This window comes from Argiope bruennichi, chromosome 6 (genome assembly GCF_947563725.1).
Source record: "Argiope bruennichi chromosome 6, qqArgBrue1.1, whole genome shotgun sequence".
In the NCBI taxonomy this organism is placed as follows: Eukaryota; Metazoa; Arthropoda; class Arachnida; order Araneae; family Araneidae; genus Argiope; species Argiope bruennichi.
In genome coordinates this window covers 106,539,555-106,557,527 of record NC_079156.1, presented here as the reverse complement: position 1 = coordinate 106,557,527, position 17,973 = coordinate 106,539,555, and the positions used below count along the sequence as shown (strand labels likewise).

General features: G+C 29.7%; 1 protein-coding gene across 3 annotated transcripts in view; it reads right to left on the bottom strand.

The window, feature by feature from the left end:
* LOC129972351 (cyclic nucleotide-gated cation channel beta-3-like) overlaps positions 1 to 17,973 on the bottom strand; it is a 102,409-nt gene that overhangs the window by 63,513 nt on the left and 20,923 nt on the right. Inside the window, exons 1-2 of one of the 3 annotated variants that reach the window (XM_056086464.1) lie at positions 16,473 to 16,557; positions 10,653 to 10,881 (exon numbers count right to left, since the gene is read on the bottom strand). In XM_056086464.1, coding sequence (XP_055942439.1) covers positions 10,653 to 10,878 — 226 coding nt within the window. In that variant the 5' untranslated portion in view covers positions 10,879 to 10,881; positions 16,473 to 16,557. Of the gene's footprint in view, positions 1 to 10,652; positions 10,882 to 16,174; positions 16,336 to 16,472; positions 16,558 to 17,973 lie in introns of those variants that run through there. The other 2 variants (XM_056086463.1, XM_056086462.1) reach the window with 2 other exon arrangements.

The following is a 17,973-nucleotide window of genomic DNA, read 5'->3' as shown; positions in this document are numbered from 1 at the left end:
AATCGGTCGAAAACAGGTTTAAAAAAACTACTTAAAAAACGATGTACTTAAAACTATAAGCTTATACAAAAAATATATATAACTAACATAAATACAATTTCGTTACAAAAGCATGCAACTAACCTAAAAATAATTTAATTCGTCCGTTGATAATGGTTGTCATGGCAACAATCAGAACACAATGCGCATGCGTGAATTTTCTTCGCCAATTACGATAACGCAAATGCGTGAATTTTTCTACGCCAGTTGGGGTAACGCTATGCAGATTATACATTTTTAATTTCCTTTATTCTGTGTTATTTTAATTCAAAAGTACTTCAGAATGAATCTGAAACATGGATTAATTAACAATGTGTCATTTTAAATGCATAAAACATTAAGAAAATAAACAGAATCGTTTGAAATAATCCGCCGAAAAACGTTAACCCTAGCCTCATTTCTGTTGGGAAAAACAAACAAACTGAAGCCTTACTCATTTGGCGGTTGGGGAAATGGAAGATTTTTTTGGCGGAAAAGTTGGCGGTGAGGAAAATGGAAGATTTTTTTGGCGGGAAAGTTAGTTTTAAATTAATAATTAAAATTCTAATTAAAATTTCAAAAAAAGGGACCCCAGGTGCACATTCCCGACTTCTAAGGTATACATGTACCAAATTTGATAGCTGTATGTCAAATGACCTGGCCTGTAGAGCGCCAACACACACACATTGATCTTTATTATAAGTATAGATGGAAATGATAGTTTTTTTTTTATGATTTTCGTTTTGTTTACATTACTCTGATATGAAGAATACTTTTTTTATTGATGTGTATATTGTGTAACATGAAACATACAAGGAGAAAATAATATAAAATAATATCTTGAAATTTTGATATGTTTCCATGTATGAAAAACACTTTTTTGGTGTTATACCCATCTGTCTATGAACAATAAATTTCAAAAATGCTTTGAGCTTGGGAAATGAAATTCAACATATAAAATTAGCAACAAATCTGCCAATTTCTACCAATTTTTGGACAAAATATGTCTAAGAGAAATCTGTTGGTCTACCTGATTTTTTCCATCCAAACATGGTTATTAAAAAACTCAAGGAACTAGATGGATGTATCAAATATTGGATCCAATTCATTAAACGGTGAAAATTTGTTTTCTTTGTACGTTATTGCGAATTTGAGAATTATAAAATGCAGCTACTTAAATAAATGAAATTTGGTTCTTTGTCCTGGGATAAGAATTGCATATATGTGCTAAAATTTCGTTACAGTCGATTGAAAAGATGTTCAAAATCCATTCTGGATTTTCTTTATATATTCTGAAACACCTAACGCTCTGCATTGTCATTAGATGGAAATCGGGTGGTGGAGTAGTTGTAAACTCCTGCTTGAGGCCTTGCCCATGATATTCGTGGGTTTTTCGCCTTCCTCCCTATCCTAACCCCGGGTGCATTCAAGGAATGCAGACTTTAATGTGGATAACCGAAAAGAAGGTACTAAATTTCCTAAGCATCTAAGGAATTAGGAAGGAAAATTGTTTCTGCTCGTTAGTTTGAAAGAACCGCTTTGTATAACTTCATGTAAAACATAATATAGTACAACAACTCTGAAGTTGAGACAAAGAAGTGTTTCGTTTTGAGATTAGTTTCTTAATTCAAACAACAAATATCCATAAAAATTTTACATAGCAAAAGATTTATATAGCTCTTAAAAACTATTGTAATATAGAAGGATTAATAAGGAAGAAATTTTCAAAAGATTTTTTTTCCACTACTGAGAACATACTTTCTAGATTTTTCTAATGTTTTATTGTTTGAATCCCCCCCCCCTCTTTTGAATTTATTTTTCCTTTAAAGATGGTTTTAAGTTTAAAAACTAAAACTGTATGATGATAATGCGCACTGAACTAGAGGTTTTCTGCCTTATATGAGGCTATTTTCAAATTTTTGATTTTGATTTTCAATTTTTTGATAGATAGAGGTTGCCTTTCTTTTATGCACATATTTAAGGAATGGTTTTTGTTCTGAATTTTCAACTTTTTTATCTAGAGTTTTGGATTTGCTGTTCCTATCAAGATATTTGAATTTCATATTCTTAGTATTTGACTGCATTTTTAGAGTACGAGCACCATTTTTTTAAAATCCCAAAAATCAGTTAAATTTGTTTTTTAATGGTCTATTTTGATGGATTATAAAAAAAAGATAAGACTGGGGAATAAAAAAGATTATTACCAAGAGTTATGCTCAAAAATGGTTATATTTTGGTTAATTACTATGAATGATATCGAATTCATTTCTGCACAATTTGTTTCTTTACTTTTAATAAATTCTTCAAGTTTATTTTACAATGTTAGGATGCTCTCAATGTTATGTTTGATTTGGTTTGAAAACAGCTTTTTAAGAGTAATACTTACTTCAGTTGCTTTTTTAATGTTATTGTAACGGAATTTCCGGGGTTAGTTTGGATAGTGGAAGTTATATAGTGTGAAGAACACTCAATCAGCAGGCGGCAGTAGAAAATGAAACAACCACGTTTATTTACACGAAGACACACAGGACAGCACAAAGGCGACAGCTATATACAGCACAGAAGACGATTATTTTCAGCCGAGACGTGCAGTATACACAACAGCAAACAACAGTATACACAGCAGCTCTACTCCGTCGCTGCTCCGCTATTCCCTGGAAGACGAACTTTTCTCCGTCGCTTCCGACTACTCTTCGACTCCACTGGTTCGCGACTCAATTCACCGTCGGTCCACACTACTCTGCTCTGCTCTGCCGCTTCCGACTTCTCAATTCACCGCTCTGGTTCACGACTGCCCGGCAGCTGCGGCTGCTTCCTTTTATAGGTCTCAGGAGGCGAGGCTAGACACCTCTCAACCAATCAGGAACGTTCGAGGCGTATCTCCGTTCCTACTCGACGGATCGGGAAAATTCTCGATGTTTCGGGTATAATCTATTTTGGCACCAAAGTCGCCAAATTCGTCGCCAAGTTTGTCGCCAAGCTCCGGGACCTCCTATGGAACCAACTATGCTGGGAAGCCGCATTAGAGATTCGTAACATTATGAATTTAATGTTACTCATCCATCAAAATATTCAATTGCTTGCTTTAGCTAATGTTAAAATTAAGATTAAAAATTACTTTTTTTATCATTAATTCCGAAATAGGATTTTCATTTCCACTTATATTTCGCAATATATATACTTTTAATTTGTGCCAACAATAATTTGTCGCAGAACGATTCAGTTAAAATCCTATTTTTAAATCGCATCAAAAGAATTGAAATAAAAAAAAAATGCATTTTATATTAATCGTTTAATAACCTAAAAAAACCAACAATCTAGGCGAGCTAGTTAGCCGCTAAAGACGGTTAATAATAATAAAAAATGTTACTACTTAAATGATGTGAGGACTCTCGCAGCTTTAATTAATTATGAGAAAGAAGACATTTCAAATGCATTACAAAAAACATTTTTAATAATGCGCTACACGTGAATTTTATCTAGTTAAAAAAAACTTTAAATATATGATAGGTAAAATGTACTCAGAATTAACATGAAACCGTTGATTAAAAAGCATGATATATCGATTACACCACTATCGATAACAGATAATCATCAAAAGCTCGAGAAAAACATTGACATTAAGTGCTTGCCGCTCTTTTATTGTAGTGACCTTCAATGAAGCATTTGGAGTTTTGAGTAGGTTAATTCGATTCTCGCGTGCCGTTTCGAGCATTACGCATTTTAATAAATTGCATTTACCTTTTAAGAAATAACAGTATTATGACTATGATAAAAAATATGTTTTCATCGTGGTAAGTGAACTATAAAAGGAAAACCATTTTCCTTTCTCTTTTTTTTTCAAGTGCAATCAATCAAAAAAAGAATGAGATGGATCTGAATTATTTATAAAATATGTATTTCAAAATTAAACCCATCTTATTTGACTCATTATTATAATTTCAGTATTTAAGTGCATTTGCACAAGTTTTGTTACAAATTTATTTCTGTGTTATAAAAATATTGAGATCTAACTGTTATTGATTGATATTGGAAAAAAAGAGTGAAAATTTTGAAGGAAAAAAGAAATAATCAACATGTTTGTGTTGACTTTCAATCACTATGATCAATGAATCAAGGAAAGTTTATTTTTTACTTCCTCGTATATGATTCACACCAAGAGAAAATTACGTCATCGTCAAAAAAAAAATGAAATTGAGATTTTGAAGAGTCTCCACGTTTCATACTTCCCTGATCCCCCCCCCCAAAAAAACATATTTAAGGAAGTCTATGTTCCTGATCCCCCTCAAAACATATTTAAGGCAGTCTATGTTCCTGATCCCCCTCAAAACATATTTAAGGCAGTCTATGTTCCTGATCCCCCTCAAAACCTATTTAAGGCAGTCTATGTTCCTGATCCCCCTCAAAACATATTTAAGGCAGTCTATGTTCCTGATCTCCCTCAAAACCTATTTAAGGCAGTCGATGTTCCTGATCTCTCTCAAAACCTATTTAAGGCAGTCTATGTTCCTGATCCCCCTCAAAGCATATTTAAGGCAGTCTATGTTCCTGATCCCCCTCAAAACATATTTAAGGAAGTCTATGTTCTTGATCCCCCCCCCAAAACATATTTAAGGAAGTCTATGTTCCTGATCCCAGTCAAAACATATTTAAGGCAGTCCATGTTCCTGATCTCCCTCAAAACCTATTTAAGGCAGTCTATGTTCCTGATCCCCCTTAAAACCTATTTAAGACAGTCTATGTTCATGATCCCCCTCAAAACCTATTTAAGGCAGTCTATGTTCCTGATCCCCCTCAAAACATATTTAAGGCAGTCTATGTTCCTGATCTCCCTCAAAACCTATTTAAGGCAGTCTATGTTCCTGATCCCCCTCAAAACTTATTTAAGGCAGTCTATGTCCCTGATCCCCCTCAAAACATATTTAAGGCAGTCTATGTTCCTGATCCCCCTCAAAACATATTTAAGGCAATTTATGTCCCTGATCCACTTCAAAACATATTTAAGACAGTCTATGTCCATGATAATTAAAAAAAGTAATGAGCTACATGGCTGAAATTTCTTATATAGAGCTACAACCAAATTTGTAGATATCTAGCAAATGTTGAACGAAATCCATGTACAGGAAGTCAGTCTGTCTAGTTGTTCGAGTAGAAGTGAACTCCATAACAACAAAATGCATAGAGCTAACTAGACAAAACTTAGCACATAGTTTTACCATATAAAATTTAAATTTTCAACCAAATCCGTCATTTGGTTTACAATCTTAATCACATTTACAAGCTTATCACTTAGTCACATTTACAATCTTATCACATTTACAAGCTTATCATTTAGTCACATTTACAATATTATCACATTTACAAGCTTATCACTTAGTCACATTTACAAGCTTATCACTTAGTCACATTTACAATCTTATCACATTTACAAGTATGCGAAAATCGTATATTTTCGCATGCTTGTAAATGTGATAGCTCATAAATACAATGAAATAAATCAATGTAATTTTGAATGCTACCTTGCGACTACAGCTGCAGTTCTTCGCCAAATTTTGCTATTAGTCGGCAGGTAAAAAATACATATATTTGCCCCAAATACATATTTTTGTGATATATTCAATAAAAATTCTAGAATCCATGCAAATATTTATATTTCGTAACTACTATTCATCAGTATTAAGAAAAATATTTACGGCCTTACCTAAAGTCCTCAGTTTTATGAGGACTGAAGGGAATAAGAACCTTTATTGGAGACTAAGCGAGTACGTTTCAGGGAGACTATTCCCAATTCTTGGAATTATGCCTGTCTGTTTGTGAACTTAACGGAAAAATGCTTTCCGCTATACGGAGAAATTTGGTATATGGACTTATAACCAAATTTGAAGATTTTTTATTAAATTTTCAGCGAAATCCATCCAGAAGAAGTCTGTCTGTCCCGATTGTACGAATGTAAATGAACAAGATAACTACAAATCTTAAAGAACTAAATAGATAATGTACTAATAGAACTAAATAATTTGTATTTTCGCATTCATGTAAAAGCATTACTGTAATCACCAAAATACGTATTCGTTTTCTTTGTGAGTTAAGTATTAATTACAAATCAGCGATTAATCGCCAAAATATGCATTTACAAAATTTGTATTCAGTAAAAATGCTAGATTCCTGACAAAGATGGAAATTTTTCAGCGATTTTCAGAAATACCATCTGAGTATCAGCTTTCTTTGTTATGTTATAAATTACTAATTTTTCATGCTTGAATTCTGAAAATAAAAATCTGAGTACTTTTGACCTTTTCAGCCTTGTACAAGATCCTCAATTTTATACTGGATTGGGGGAGGGGGATAACACATTTATTAGAGAGCATACGATAAATTTTTTTTGGGGGGGGCAAGTCCCTCGAATTTTATTTTAGTTGTTTCCTGCGAATTTGACATATTATTTGACTGATAATGGAAAAAGAACGAAAAAATAAAACAAAACTGAAAGTATTTAACAATTACTGAGAAAATGATAATATGGCAACATACCAAATCTTATCCATATAGATCTATGCGTTTTAAAATTATTTTGTTTACAGACAGATATAAATTTAAAAATATATTTCTCAGAGATAAGAGGTCCAGAAATGTGGATACTCATTAAGATCTATAAGTTCATTCTTTCGATTTAATATGTTATCTTTGCATACTTCCTATAAGAAGAAATAAAAAAAAATAACTGCCACAACATTAGACTGCAATATAAGACAGGATTTGTTGTTGTTGTTTCTAATGGCACTTGTCATAGACAAGCCCACTGACGAAGACAGTGATTTTAAGCAAGGGTGCGTATCTTGTTTCTCAGAAGCGTCATCTAGGGCTAAGAGTACGTCTAAGCTACACACACATCACAACCCTTTTTACGGGCCGGACTTCATTCATGCATTTCATTCACTCACCCATAGATCGTAATTTAGACCTGAATCCGAGAATGATAATCCCTATTCCAGTATTCCCAATGGTATTTCTCTCGACAAGGAGGACTTCGTGACCACTACAGATTTAAATGTGCGCCAGCCACCTCCACACACGGTGAGTCTTCGGCCGGCGGGGTTTGAACTCGCAACGCAAGAGACGCGAATCCAATGCCCTACCAACCAGGCTATCCCGGGCCTAAATAGGATTTGTGATGATGCCTATCACTTAATAATGGCATCTCGTGAGTATAAGTGTTCTAATAGCTATAAATTGAATTAACTTCGAAAACAAAATGATAAAAAATGATTTTAACATAAAACTATTTGCATTTCGTTAGTATTTGTGATGATGCTTATCACTTAATGATGGCATCTTGTGAATATATCTGTTTTGGCAGTTTTAAGCTGTAATAACTTCGAAAACAAAATGATAAAAAAACCCTCATGACTGCTTAGTTTTATGTTTGCAAAGCCTAGATATTCTGCAACTTCTGAAGATCATGATTTGTCTTAGAAATATCTGAGAAAATATCAGTTGTAACTTTTAGTATAAACAAAAAAATTGGACCTTTTGAAACTTGATTGCATTTTATTAAATGCTTTTGTTATATGCATTTCATTTTGTTTGGGAATGATTTGTAAGCCATTAAGAGTAAAGAAAAATGTTCATTTAGTATGTTCTTATCTACTATTTTAATATAATAATATTTAAGCTATGTGTAAATTGCATCAAATGACAAGCATGGTGAGAATATCATTAAAAACGGTGAACGCAGCAAATAGTTGTATTGAGGAAAACCAAATTTGGCATGTAGTCGCTTTTTGTGTGGTAGATGTAAATTTAAAATGGATTTTTCCAAATATGAATTATATTTTTAATGAAAATATCAATCAATAAATTGATGACTGTCTTCAATAATTTCAGAACATACAGCACAATACATTTTTAAACCATTTTAAAAATGAGAAAAAAAGTTTTTCACTAATATTAATATTACTTATTTACAATTTCTCACTTAATATTAAAAACATTTTTAGAATATTTTACAATAATATTTTCTATTGTTTTAGTTGTTCTATCTATGAACATTATTTTAGAGTTCATACCATCGTTATTATATTTTAGAGCAAATTTTTAAACAGCAATATAAAGACAGACGAAGCAAACCTAAAACACTGTCATTCTACAAAGTTTCGAACGCAAGTTCGAATCTCTTTTAATTTTTTTGAATTGAGAAATTATTCATTTGAAAATAAACTATTTTCGAATAAAAATAATAATAAAAATAAAAATTTTCGTTTCTCGAGTATTAAGAGGGTGATTATTAAAATATTCAATTTTGCCTTGCTATTCAATGCATTATGTTCCATGTTTTGAATTATGCTTTCATCTGAAAATGTTAGATTTTTTAACAAATTACCCATTCCTACAAAAGAAAGTATTAATTTAGGGTTCTCTGTTGCAAATATTATAAGTTTAATATCAATGAAAAGTGAAAAAAAGTTGCTTTTGCCAGTAATTTGTTTATTAACTACTTGAATGAGTTTTTAAAAAAAACAACTTTCCTTTTGAATACAAGCTCTTGGAAAGCATTCAAAAGAGTATTTCCAAGAAAAACATGTTTGTGAAAATTTCTCAGAATTTTTAAATTTAGAAAATAACTTCCATTTTCAAAGAAATGTTTTCAACGTGGAAAATGATTGATTCCATACATCAAAAACAAGATTGTTGATTCAAGTGTAAATGAATGCGTTTTCCATGAATTTATTCTAAACTTATTTCAATATATTCTCGAGAAAATATACTGAACAAACATTCCCCAAAATTAATGAGATTTCATAACGTCTCAATTTTTAGAAAGATTATTGTTGAAATTTTCAACATCTGAGTGCTTCTGCGAAATTCGGAATTTTAATTAGGTCATTAAAATCCGATATTTATTCGTCTGGAATGTAAAATGTGTTCTAAAATATCATTGGGAATGAAGAATTTAATCCTGAAATTCCAAATTATAATATGAAATTTAGAAAAATGAGAAGTAATTTGTTTCGAAATTCATTATCTTGACATTCATTAATTCTGTTGAATACTTATGAAGTTATTATTTCCATTATTAGAATTTTAATGAGAACCTTTGGAGAGGATATTTTGGTTAGAAATTTTTTGCCTTTTCGGTACGGCTTTAAAGAAGAAAAATATATGATCAAATCAACATTGGTTTAATCTCTTTTAATTGCAAAAGATTTCTAAAATAAGTAGTCAATGATACTTTTTTTATTCAAATAATCAATTCGTCTCAAGCTTGTTAGCGATGATAATAAATAATTAAAAAACTTGGATTTTTTTCGAAACATTTTACAAGTTTATTAACGTTAAATATGTCCATTTTAATTGAGGACCTAAGGCTATTTTTTAAACCATAAAAGATAGACATATATTTCGATTTGGAAAAATGGTTTATATGATGTAAAAGATTATAATTTGTGTTGTTTCAGTTAATAACTGCTGTAAATGCTACAAAAGCAAACCTGTATACAGTTTCATGGTCTTATTAGTTGTATTTATTAAAATATTCTTAAAACACTAACATGTTAAGTAGAAAATATCCTATTCATCTGGGATATTGATAGATTTACAACGGTTTGAATTTTTGAAAAATATACTTTTTTTATATAATTTTGAACAATATATTTTATATCTATTAATAATAAAAATGAATATGTGTGTGTTGACCCTCTACAGGCCAGGCCATTTACATCTGATTTTAATGTGACAGCAGTTAGATTGGATACTATATGTAAATTATGTGATGCTACAATCGTGATATAAAATTCATTGTAACTCTCTACAGAGCAAATCTCTGAAACTAGAGCCATTGGATCTTAGTTACTCCTTGATTAAGTAGCTTTCAGAAAAAAAAGCTTCTATATTTTAATCAAATTTTTTATCAAAAATTAATCGAAATATTTACAACTTTGTTCCATATCTTTTAATATATCATGCCCAAACGTTCTTTTTATACCACTTTGAAAACAAACAAAAAAAATTACCATTTTAGTGATATTAATTACTCTAATTTTGATAAAAATTAAAAAAAATAATTTTAATCATATTTTACATAATATTTCTCATTGTCGTTGATATTACGTTTATATATATGCATTCCCGGATGTTTTTAGAATTTACTTGAAAAATAACATATTTTTTAAAAATTAGATAACAGAAATCTTATTGGTCTAAGTTGTTGAGTTGGATATAGGAAAAAGGCCTCTAAGTTTGTACTAGGATTTCAAATATTTTTTCCCTTTTAACTTAATAGCTTTTTATTAAAATGCCAAAAACAATATTTTAATTTTTAGCCCGAGGTCCTTTTATTCCTATGACATATTTGGGTGCAAGTATACGGCTTTGGTGTTTTATAGCCAAATATATAACATAAACCAACAAAATTACTGTTTTCTGTTTTTCCATTTCAAAGTTAATTATACTGGGCTGTAATGTTAAAAACACCTTATTGTTTGAAAAAAGTAAATTAAAAAAATTAAAAAATATAAAATATTATGAAAAAATCTAAAATATTTTGGACTAGATATCTAATCCTCTTTTATTTATTTTTGGATATAATGGACCATTGTGTGAAAACTAGTTTTAAATAATTCCAAAGAAATACTCACTTGAGTAGCTATCATCGCTTTCATACCCTTCATTGTCGAAACAACTGGCCTGATGAAAATCTCGCAGTTCTGGAGGGGCGACGGCATGGGGATGGTTGAAGCGTTCCCCTTTGTTGAGCATGGCCACTGTTCCCTTTGAAGTGACGATAAGGGTGTTGCTCTGACATGAGAACTCCTCGATGTCAGTGGAATCGCCATCTGATGCCTCTTCTTTCATCTCCGGCATTATCTGTGGGGGAAAACATGATAGTATGGTGTTGATTATGAAAAGATGTGTCAGATGCATAGTCCCTCTCATACAAAACATATATTTTATTCAGATAAGCATATCGTATTCAAACATATTTGTCATGTAATATGCAACAATGCGATATACTACACTGTAATATGTAATACTAAATGGTAAACTGTATACTATAATGTAATATGCACAATTATATAATATACTGTACATATCGTCTAGTATTTTAATTTGAATTTTCTGATATGAAGAAATGTGATTCTTCGAGGTTTAAAAGCAGCAGCATTTGGAAAGTAGAAATTGTGCATTGTTACCCCAGAGGAATATTGTTACCCAGAGTGGAGACAGATGGCGCTAGTTGTCTTAGACCGGTCTTTTCCCCCTTGCCAGTACTAACACTTTGTCTTGCCAGTACGAACACTATATAAACCATATAGTGTAGGACTGAGACCTGAAACAGCGACAATAATGGCAAGACGACTTGCACAGAGGTGCGAACCGTGATACGATTTTTATGGGCAAGAATGTGTCCCCAATGGACATTCACAGACACATCTCTGAAGTGTACGGGGGCGAAGCAATGAGCAAACAACAGGTGGCTAAATGGTGTCATTCTTTTGAAGCGGGTAGAAAGATTGCCGGAAACGTTTAGGTGGGAGGTCTGGAGCCACCCCAATACCGCCCCGATTTGGCTCCCAGTGACTATTTCCTTTTCCCCGCATTGAAGAAGCACTTATCCGAAACAAGGTTCATATCAGACGGTGATGATCAAAAAGTTGCCGAGTACTGGCTCAATAGCCAGGGACCTGATTATTAAAAAGACGGGTTAAACAAATTAGTCCAACGGAGTGATAAATGCCTCAACAGGTTTGGTGATTATGTAGAGAAGTGACCGCCACATATGTGTCTTAATTACCATTTGTATCCTGTGTCTATTGTTGATAAAGCATTTTTCCTTTGCCTTGTAAACTTTTTTTTGGATCACCCCTCGTATTTATTTTCTAATAATAACAATAATGATAATACTATTTTCATATTTTCATACATAAAAGTATTTTAAGATTCGATTTAAAAAATCTTTTATTACAAACACTGACATGTAAAAGCATTGAGAAAATTACTAAACACTACTTTAGTTTAATGTTTTTGGGGTCAACTTTTAATTTAAATCAATACATTGGTATAAATATTTATTGACTAATTAAAAAAAACCTTAAAAGGTTATAATTAACAATTTCAATAAAATTAATTATATATTTTATGTTAAAATAAATGAAGTAAAGCGTAGACCAGATATTAGATTTCCTAGCAATAATGCTAACGAGAATAAATGATTCGAATATGAAGAGATAATAATTTTAGATAAATCAGGCAGAGTGCACGAACTAATTAAAAAAGTGGAAATATCAACAAAGCTTTTATATAAGAACTATAATTATACCTCTATCTCTAGTAATACTAGAGCAGAATGTGTGTCTTTATTTTGGTGCTCTGTGGTACAAATTGTTCTCATAGATCTATCAAATTAGCACAGATATTATTTGGAGGAAGAGAATGCCCACGTCAGAGCTATTTGTTTAAAATTTTAGTTAAAATTTAATTAATTAAAATTAAGAAAGATTACATTTTTTCCGCTATAACTTCCGAAATATTACTGCACTGATTTTTACGCCATATTCAAATCAAAAAAAAGTTTTTTTTATTGATACCAATTCAATTGTAAAGCAATTTTTTTTTTAATTCTAAAAAATATTTTTTGCATGGTTTTTTATGATAGATATTATAATGAAATTCAAATTTAAAAACAATGTACTTTAGTTTCTAATAATTCGATTCCTTTAAAAAGATGCATGCACACAATAATCGAATAATTGTACAGTTGTTAAAGTATTATGTCTAAAAAAATCTGTTGTAATTTGATGCTTTAAATTAGTTTATTAAGTGAATGGTGTACGTAAAGTTATGTATAAGGAATTTAATTAAATGCAACCAATATTCCCGGCGAATCAATTAACCATTTACTAAATAAAACGGAAGTGAAAGATTGTTTCAAACAGCCAAGAATAGTTCTTAATATTACTAGTAGCAAAGACAGGAAACGCAAAGATTCTCAAACTTAAACTGGCGAAGTGTACTTCAATTGTAACAACATGTTGCTTAATTAAGGTTGAATCGATTTACTGAGATTAAAGCTGGAGAAATAAGCAGAAAAGTTGCAGATTGAAATTGTTTGCGTTTACGAAGGAAAAATTAATTAGAAAAGGTGTTTATTTTTTTGACTCGTTAAGACCAAGTCTATTTAAAAGAGTGATTATTGTTTGATTATTTTTTTTTATTTATTGAATATTTTTGTTATTTTTTGTGATTATTTCTTTTACCTTAATTGAAAAGAACAGCACACGTTCAAATTCTGTTCATATTCAGGCATTCAGTTCTAGGTATGTTTTAAATTTGAATGAGTAATGACTTCAATTTGAATGAATCTCAAATTTAACGCATTAATCATTCAAATATAAAATTTAAAATAAAATTAATTTAAATTCCATATTAGCCCTATGCTTCTCATTAATTCAATTTAGTTTTATTTAAAGTAAGTGAATATACTAAAAAGACGATTTTTGGTGGAAATATAGAATATTTTTTTCACAAATTCTTAATTTTTGAACAATTTTTTTTTTTATAAAAACTATTTGAATTTTTTGATTTTGTTCATTCTTTGGAAAGTTGCATTCAATTTTGTTTTGGACGCTAATTTCACAAATAATAAATTTTGCTAAAGATACTAAAAAATTCATAAAATAAAATCTGTCTATTTTTTGTCCGAATTTGATGATATAATTTTTCAATTGGTTCTGAAATTCTTTACTACAGAATGAGCAATAAGTTCATTTGAAAAATCTTATACTTATTTGAATACTTTATCAAAAATATTTATCAATAGAATGTTGTTATTCGAAAATTGGATGCAGCTAATTTTTTGTTCAAGAACTAGGTAACATATTTCTTAAGTTATCTCCAAAATTTGAATAAATAATTTGATAAACTTCTAAAGGAGAAGATTTTTTTCATACGCATTTTTAGATATTATTTTTCAATTTTTCAAAACATATTTGGCTTTTAACACTATTTTTGTTTCATTGAAGTTTTTGACTTATTTATGAAAAAAAAATTAAAAAATATAAGTTTTCCATAATATTTTTAGAAGAATTCTTTCCGAATTTAGCCACATATTTTAAAATCTATTTACATTTGTTAAATTGTAATGGGGAAATAGGATTAAATTTACAACTGTATTGCACTCATAAATTTTTATTTCACATATTATAAAAATGTTAAATTATATAATTTCAAGGCCTTTCATAATCTTTTTTATATCTGCTTTTGTTTTTAATGACGTCAGAGAGTATTTCCATCTTTCTCTTAAATTCTAACTACGATGAGAATATAAAAGTTATTTTCAATTCTAGGATAAAAGATTCTCTGTTGATACGAATCCTTGATTACCAGGCCATAATTAAACAAGTGCACTAGAAAAAGTGACAAAGAAAAGTCGAGGCTTATGAAATGAGTTTAATTATGGTTAAAAAAGCCCGGCCTTAATAAAGAGCTTAATTAAACTTGGCTTTTTAAGCCAATCTTGTTTCTCGAACTTAGTAAAACCAACCCACTAAATGATTTAATTCGAAAGTAGTAATGAGCTTCATATTAAAATATTCATAATAGTTTTGGTAAATGAACTGGTCAGAGTTTTTTTTAAATGTATTTAAAATTAGGTTTTGACTGTCAGTATTTATTAAAATTTTTTAATTAATTTTAAAACAAGAACGGCTTATATTTTTATAAAAAATTACTTAAAAAAGCAATTTTTTTATATTAATTATAATTTAATTTGATAAAACCTCTAGTTTTATTTATTCTAATTATAAAATTAAAATAATTCAATTGAGAGGTTTTATCGAATTATTTTTTCTATAGTAGACATTTAATGAATAAAAAGTTCAGTAATTAAAAAAATTAATTACAATTTAAAGATTTTCCATTTCAAAATGAATGCAATCAAGTATTTGATGAAAATTATAATTAATAGCAATATAAGTATATTTCGAATAATAATAATACAAAAATCCAGCGTACGGTCATTAATGCTTTTTATGATTATTGCTTATCTCACGAAATAATTGATTTCATTCATTTTTAAACTTATGTTCTAGAAGTGAAAAAATATTTAAATACTTATTAAATTTTCTAGGAACTGAATTTGTCAATAATTAACTTGCAATTTTATAACAGTAATAAAAATGAAACTTCTGCATTCTTTTAATTATAAAGACAAAAGGTTCATAAAATATAATCAATCATTATTTAAAAATAATTAAAATGTTTAAATAAATGAATAATCTAAAGTTTAACTCAGTACGTTAAGGAGAAAAATCCACAGCTATTCGCTCAGACGATATTTCCAAAGCCAGCATATATTGGAACCAAAGTTTATACAATGAAATTTTGGTTTCAATCTAATGAAACCAAAGGAAATTACAACTTTTACATTGAATCAAACGGAAATTACAACTTAGCTTCGTGTACAGCCAACAAACATTTATTATAAATGTTTACCAATAAAATACTTTCTATTAAATAAATTATTATTTAAATATACTTTATTAAAAAAACTCAAATTATAATTATTTTAGAATTAATTAAATGCTTTAAGACAAATTTCAAATTTCAAAATTTAAATACATAAATTTAAGTAAATTAATCTTACAAGAAAAATACTTAACAATCCAGTTATACATAATTAAAAAAAATGAAACCAAGAAAAATTATAGCTTTTCTCTATTATAGAAATATTATCGCATTCTAATTTAAAGTCTAAAGGGTCAATTGCTATTGATTTAATAAACAGCAACTTGAAATTTTTATACATATTATTTTTACAAATTCTTTTCTTGGATAGAAATATGTATGTAAATTTTACAAAAAAACTTTTAAATAAAATATTTTCATAAATTTATTATCAAATAAAATTACCACTAAAAATATATATATATATAAAGTCAGTCAACTGAAAAATTCTATCCCATAAATAAAAAGAAATAATTCTTTAAAAGAAACAAATAATCGGTATCGAAATTGCAATGCATAGTTTCCAAATAGGCCATTAAAAATGTATCATGATACTCAAATTAAAATTTTGAAACCGATTTTAAGACTTGTGGGCATGTGAGTGCCACTTAAAAACTCCGCTTTTTCAAAAAAAAAAAAAAAAAAAATGATTTACCATTAAATATCACATTTAAAAATTCAAAACGCAATCAAGAACTTGCATGTTTCCGATATCACAATCTTTGCTTAACCAATCAACATAATTTATCGCAAAGCCAACCGACCAATCCTGGTGTGGCGAGCGATAGCAAATTTACATATGGGGCGAGCCATTAGGAAACGCAAACTTCAGCAGGTAAAACTACGCACGATTTTGCATACCCTCGGCAATCCATCATTTATGAAATGACAAGACAATGCTTGCGATGCTTCTTGGTCTTCAACATAGAACAGAGAATGTTCAACAAACTTACCTCTATTCATAAAGAGGAAGGAGCCAGCTCCAACAAAAACACTCGGCTTCGATTTGAGAGAACAAAGCAAACGGGAGGAGAGTGTCTCATCAAACGATAATGGATGTTGTATGCGCGTGTCTTGCCAAAACCCAGATGTAATCCCGCGAGTCCTATCAGTGTTTTCAACCTGTTAGATCCCGGTGCAACGTCGCCATGGCAACCTATCGTTGGCAATCGATTTTTGAATCTTAACCGAGACGGGGAAGAGTGACGTCACCTGCGTACCTACTTGTTGCTAAATTTGTATCGGATATTGTTGACTTTTCTTTTGAGGTGGGTTTTACAGGTGCGTGGGCGTGCAGCTGAACTTTTCCCTCCGTTGTTTTGAGGGGTTCATTGATTTACGTGGAGAGGATGTCACAGGTAATTTGGTTAAGTTTTAGGCAGAGAAAATGGTAAAAGTCGAAGTGGTCGGCGCATGTGCAGTAGAAAGTTTTCGAATGCGCGTCGAATCGCTGAATGCGTAATTGGGGTAAATTTTGCGAGAAAAAAGTAAATAATTTAATTTAAAATAAATGCAATAAATATTTGTGAAGGCACTAGACCATTCCCTCGAAAATTTTTATTAAAAATGAAATGCAATTTTATTTCTATAATTTATTTAATATCGTTAAAAGTGCTTCTAATCTAGCTTCGTGATATTAGAATAGAAATTAAAAGCAGTATACTGTTTAATTCGACGCTGATGGAATCACAAAAAAATTCTGTTCATACAAAACTTATCTAAAGATAAACTAGATCTAAAAATAATAACAGAAAAAGAAATAATTTTGAGACATATATTCATTTTTGCAATTTCACAATAATACATAATTAATCAGTGCATAATAAAAAACCTTGGTGAGTTAAGTAAAAAAATTTATAATCAATGTTTTTAATTTTTACAAAAGTAATTTCAACAAATTGTGTACCGAAATTTGTATATAAAGATTATAAAATGAAAGTAATCGATGCAATTCAGATCTAAGGCATTAAATTTTTTTCCCATAAAAGTGAAAAGATTATCATATTTTTTTTTTACTGAATGCAATGAGTCCATGATCTAGAAATTATCCAGTTGCGGCCATTACAGATATTATATTGGGTGTGTAACGAAAACATTTAAAAAATAAAAATAAATAAAAAAACCTTAGTATTGATTTTGAATTAACCAAAATAAATTCGAATTTTAAATGATGTTTAACATTTTGTAAAAGGAAAATTTAAAGGAATAAAAACAAATTACAGAGAAATTAAAATTAAAAATGTTGGATTTAGCCAAGCGTTTCAGTTCTAAATTTAATTATCAACAAAAATGTATGGAAAAAAGTCAATCTTTAAATGAGTATCTAATTAATTTTTTTAATCCTAATTTCCTTTTTAGAAGGGAAAAGTTTTCAAGTGCAAAGAATTTCTGTCAAAATATTTTTAAAATTCCAGAATTAAATAATAATTTGTAACATCAATCATTAATTGATGA